Source organism: Engraulis encrasicolus, chromosome 11, assembly GCF_034702125.1.
Source record: "Engraulis encrasicolus isolate BLACKSEA-1 chromosome 11, IST_EnEncr_1.0, whole genome shotgun sequence".
Classification (NCBI taxonomy): domain Eukaryota; kingdom Metazoa; phylum Chordata; class Actinopteri; order Clupeiformes; family Engraulidae; genus Engraulis; species Engraulis encrasicolus.
In genome coordinates this window covers 53151163-53156628 of record NC_085867.1, presented here as the reverse complement: position 1 = coordinate 53156628, position 5466 = coordinate 53151163, and the positions used below count along the sequence as shown (strand labels likewise).

Sequence of the window (5466 nt, the reverse complement as noted above, 5' to 3'; positions counted from 1 at the left end):
GTTGTTAGCCAGTTAGCAACTTGGGTAGTACATGGTTAGCAACTATGGTTTCAAGAAACCCACCCCAGGTCAGCAACACATTCAGTACTTTGAGCATCCAGATCAAGGAGAAGGGTGACATCTAGTGGTTCTGCTGTACCAGTAAAAGCAATACATCCTTTTCAGATTTAAAGCATTTGGGAGGAGGGCTCAGGTACCTTACCAACTAGTTACTGAATGTTTAGGAATAGCAGGAATAATGGATTACTTACACTAATCTGACAATGCACAATTGCACAGGACAGAATTAGTAAGTAATGTAGTACTTGAGTAAGGAAGTGGTGAGGGTTGTTCAGATTTTAGTCAAATCAAGTGTTTTCTTCTTTTAGCAAACAATGACAACACAAAACAGCAACAAAACAAAAAAGCAAGAAGGCGTGAAAGTGCAATTGAGCAGTTTATTATTAGGCAGTTGTGTGTACAAATTTTTCTTTTCATTTTATCTTTTTTTCATATACACAAATCAATAACTTTACAAAGGTCACACCTCATCACTGGATCCCTTTCCACACACCAAAAAAATAAACAAAACAAAAAATGTATAGATTTTCAAGAGCAGTTAAGACAAGTCAGCGATAGATGCTTGTATAGTCCTCCAATTCTCGCTCTCTCCTTTTTATCAGAAGTGCAAGCACGCTCGCATATCCAGGCATGATGATGCAAAAAAGTACATTTCTAATGAAGTGTGTGCGCTCCTATGTGGTTCCAGACCGTTTAGGAAAGCAGCAAACACATTTCCTATTGGAATCAACAATGATTTTGGAATATGTTCTATCTGTGTCTCAAACAAACATCTCATGCCATCATCCGACTTCTGACCAGCACTCTGTTCCTCTGGCAACCATAACGGACATTGACGTACACACGCACGCACGCAAACAAACCAAATACTGCACAAATTCAGAGCACAGAAGAACTCGCATGATAAGGCATCTGACAAACTGACTTGAGGCGTTTTTTTAAGACTGTTTACGGAGGATTAAACATCCAGGGAACATGTCAACAGTGACGCAACAACGGTTGGATTAGACCTGGGGAACACAGTTTAAAAGGGAAGAGATGCACCTAGATTTTAAATGTGCTGATGGACCACTGCACCTTCAGCAGGCTTGAATGAGCAAGAACACCACCAACTCTCTTAACCCTTCTGATGCAAATTTAAACCTTTCCGGGTCATCAAAATGGTTGCTACATGCAAAGTCTACTTGCGTGTTGTTACCAGTAACAAAAGAAAAAAATTGGTATCAGTGTCCTTAACTACAATTGTCATGCGCAACAATAGACAACTTTTTGTCAGGCAATTAGTATCTTGTTCAACACATCATCATCATCAAGAATTAAATTTCAAAGAGAACGATTCAATTTAGAGATTCTCGTAAGGCTAGGCCTTGGAAAAAAAATGTTCATGAATCATCCTTATGATTATTCCACACTCATTTCCTAAAGTTAATACCGGTATACCGCTTCTCTTTCTCTGGAATGAGAACCTCCGTTTCAAACGTCAAGTTCAGAAGATTAATTCAATTATACAATACTTCACTGGTTCTTTTGCCAACCAATGGTCTTTGATTAAAATCTACAGTTAAAAAAAACAAATGTGTATCAAATAAAAAACATCATCCAGCAATATAATCATTTTTTTAAAAAGAGAATCATTCATTCATCCATCAACCCACATAATAAGCTGCTGTTCTCACGTAGAGCACTGATAAATATAGATCCAAACACAACTGTTTATTTCGGAATATATAGATATATATGTCTATAAAAAATGTAAGGAACAGACCATTTTTTAGACCTTTGAGACAACACAACCTCTGATCTACAAAAGAAAAAAAATGCAAACAAATAAGTCAAAATTCAAAATAAAAAAGTTTTTTTTTTTCCTGAACATATAGATGCAGGGGCATTGCACTTCTTTAGAAAGCATATTTTTTAGTATTTTTTTTGCTACAGGCTTTGAAATAGCCGTTAGCTTTTTAAGCACTGAGCTGGGGCTGGGCACTAAATGGACCTCTGGAGGGAGAAGAGCCCAAAGACATGTATAGACGTACATGTTTATGGAGGAACCACCAGGAACCGAATGGTTGCTGGTTCAACTCCCCTCTCCTCCTGGCAAGATCCTCAAGTGTCCCTCAACAAGACACTGAAGCCCTTCACTGCTCCAAGTGATGCCTTTGCCATGTGTGAAAGTGTGCGGGTGAGAATGGGTGGACGCCAAACATCTTTGTAAAGAGCAGTGTAAATACAGTCCGATAAATCTTCGTCAATGCACTCACCATTTAAACCCCAATAAACACATCTTGATTCCCAGTGGTGTGTTTGTCAACAGTGTCATTGTTAACTAAGTTAGCAACCTACTTGTTTGCAATATAATTTGCCATAGGCAACCAACAGTAGTTAGCAACGGCTTTTTCGAGACACAGGGTCCAGGGGAGCCATTAGGCTAGGCTGGGCTGGTCTACTTGACCTGGGCATTAACTGTAGGTGACCATACACTCCTCCATGGTGTAGGCCACTGCTATGGGTCAAATGGACAGCAAGGTTCTTCCTGTGGTCTTCAAGCTTTAGGCCTGGTGGGCCCCAAAGTCAGGGGCTGCTCGAGGAATCAGGAGGTGCACTGAGGCCTGAGTGTGCTGACTACTTATGGGACTGCCCGCATGTCAAAGCAGAGCAGCAGGTGTGTGACTTCGAAAAGAGCTTCCCACCACACCATAGACATACTGTATTGTCTATGCACCCCACCACCTGACCAAAACATCAATCAGTGGAAAAGGACCACCTACACGCACCAACACAAACACACCCCCGAGACACAAAGCAAATCTTTCAACCCCACCTGGTTACAGTACAGAGAGCTCAGTGTTTTCACACTTCAGTCATAGAAACACTGGGGGACGTTAGTCTGTAGTCACTGTTGCGGTCATACAGTATGACAAGGATCAGCTCCTTTTTTTTAAGCCATGACCTCTACAACACAATTCTTGGTAACAAAATGTGTACTAGTTGAGAAAAGAGGCAGAGGAAAAAAAAAATCTCACCTCTGCTGCCTCGTCTGCCGCTCTTACTCCACTGAAGGGACATTGAGGACCATCAACATGTTACCTCGAGAAACAAAAAATAGCTGTGCTGTGTAGCTGTCCTGCTACGCTTGCCTGTGGATTATGCCAAGAGAGCTTTGAGCTATAATGCGTGCAGAATCAAGACAAATCAGTTGCCTAAATGGAATTTTAATGAAGTAGGTCTCAAAACATGCTTCTCTTGTGATAGAGCCAAATTATCGACACGTCTATTTACAATTTTTCATCCATTGAATTGTTAAGAGAGGCCTGAGACTTCCGGGAAAAAGGTCCGCAAACCAATTAGATCTCCTACGACTATACAAAAGAGCGAAAGAATAATGCAAAATTAACTACCGGTGTGCGTGCTGGACAGAGGGGGGGAAAACTACATTCATTCCAGTGTATTACCACTGCTTCAAAAAATGTTTAAATAAACACATGTGATTATTAATCTCTTCTACGAATCGTATAAGTCGATCATGGTACACCAAAGCTCAGAGCTGCAGGCAAACACCATAGAACTTGTTAAGGACCCCCAAAACACACGTGAAGTGTAGTGTTGTGTAACAGTGCCCCAATTAAAATCTTCCCTCATTCGCAATCACCCATTCAGAGCGCTTAAAAACCTCCTCCTCAGTGCACCAATCGCATTCAGCCATCTTAAGTGGAATGACGCAGAGCAATGAAGTCTGTTAAAACATGCTTATTGCTATAAAGACAGAAAGGGGGAGCGAGCGAGGAGACACAACAGAAGCAAATAAAAAGAAAGGATAACTGAAATGAAAAGGGGTAGCTCAAAAAGAATGGGCACAAAGAAAATGGGCACAACGTGACTGATGAAGGTAAAGAACCAGAGATAGACCAGTAGATAGGAGGAGAGAATGAGGGAGAAAGGGAGACAGAGACATAGAAACAGATGGAGCGAAAGAGAGACAAAGAAAGAGAAGGAGATAAAGACAGAGCGAGAGGGATAGACAGATAAATGGAGGTGGGCGAGAGTGGAGCTGAGAGTGAGAGCTATCGGGCGAGCAGCTTGATCAGGTTGGCGCACATCTCGAAGAACTCTATGGTTTGGCTGCCGGGCCGCGGGATCAGCAGATCCGCCACCCCTCCTCCACCCCCTCCGCCTCCGGTCGAGTCCACGGAGGAGGTGAGCGAGGAGGCCAGGGAGCCTTCCCGGGGGATGGCCTGGCACACAGGGGGCGTGGAGGGGGCCGTGGGGGGGGCTGAGGAGGACATGATGGGGGCAGAGGCCTCTCCGTCCACCAGGGCCTCGCCCTTCTCAGTCTTGTCGTTCCTCAGGGCCATGCGGTAGTTCCCCACCGAGCCCGAGCGGTGCGGTGTAGCAGTCCCAGATTTGGCCTCCACCACGTCGTCTGTAGTCCACAATACACAAACAAACACAAGCAGAGAGACCCATCAGCAGAATCTGGATTTCATACTACTTTTACACCGCTATGCAATTTATAAGGTTATACTGTAAAGCTATGTGCACACCAAGAGCGACCTTCACTACTCCAGCGATGGAAGACATTATTTCTCTATGAAGGGTAAGCGAATAAAGCGACCTCATCGGGAGTGAAGCGAGTGAATTTCTGCGATTAAAGTCAAGCTAATACTATGGTAATGAGCCATGACGCGGTTCCACAAAAAACAATTGGAATGTTCATATCTCTGAATGTCCCAGGCTGATAAATAAGACAGAGCTGTTTTGCTAAATCAAACATGGCAATGTCACGTCCAGAGTGAATGAGCGGAATTCATGGCAAAACTTCTTCAGCGACCTCAGCTACTTCGTTTCTGGCCTTCACCAGGGAGTGTTCACTCACGGAACTAGCTACTAGCCACAACTGGCTAACCCTAACCACGGGCCAGTGCAAAATGAATGGGTGTCAATGGAGTTTTCTACCATTATAATTTTTTTGATTTTTTATAATTTTTTGTCCTGAAATATTAATATTAAGTTCGAAGCTAGAAATAATAAGACCCCATTTGAGTAGCGTTTCGATTGTTTTGCGCCACTAGATTATTATATACTGGGTCACAAAGCTCAATTTTTATGGGGCCAAACCCATAAAATTGAAAGAAAAATGTCTGCACACTTAAATCCCCTTTGTGTTCTTTTTAATAGGCCAAGCTTTCGGTCTACTGACCTTCCTCAGCCCTGAGGAAGGTCAGTAGACCGAAAGCTTGGCCTATTAAAAAGAACACAAAGGGGATTTAAGTGTGCAGACATTTTTCTTTCAATTTTACACAGTTTTTGTTTATGTTTGGCACCTTTTAATCGAGAGTGCGGTGTGATCCGGCTTTACACCTGGGGCCAAACCCACAAACATTAGCGCGATGCTAGCGAGTACAGGTTGAA

At 42.8% G+C, this 5466-nt stretch overlaps 1 protein-coding gene across 1 annotated transcript in view; it reads right to left on the bottom strand.

Moving 5' to 3' along the window:
* Positions 1 to 423: 423 nt before the first annotated feature.
* prkaa1 (protein kinase, AMP-activated, alpha 1 catalytic subunit) overlaps positions 424 to 5466 on the bottom strand; it is a 23191-nt gene continuing 18148 nt past the window's right edge. Inside the window, exon 10 of the mRNA XM_063210973.1 lies at positions 424 to 4477. Coding sequence (XP_063067043.1) covers positions 4119 to 4477 — 359 coding nt within the window. The 3' untranslated portion in view covers positions 424 to 4118. The remainder of the gene's footprint in view (positions 4478 to 5466) is intronic.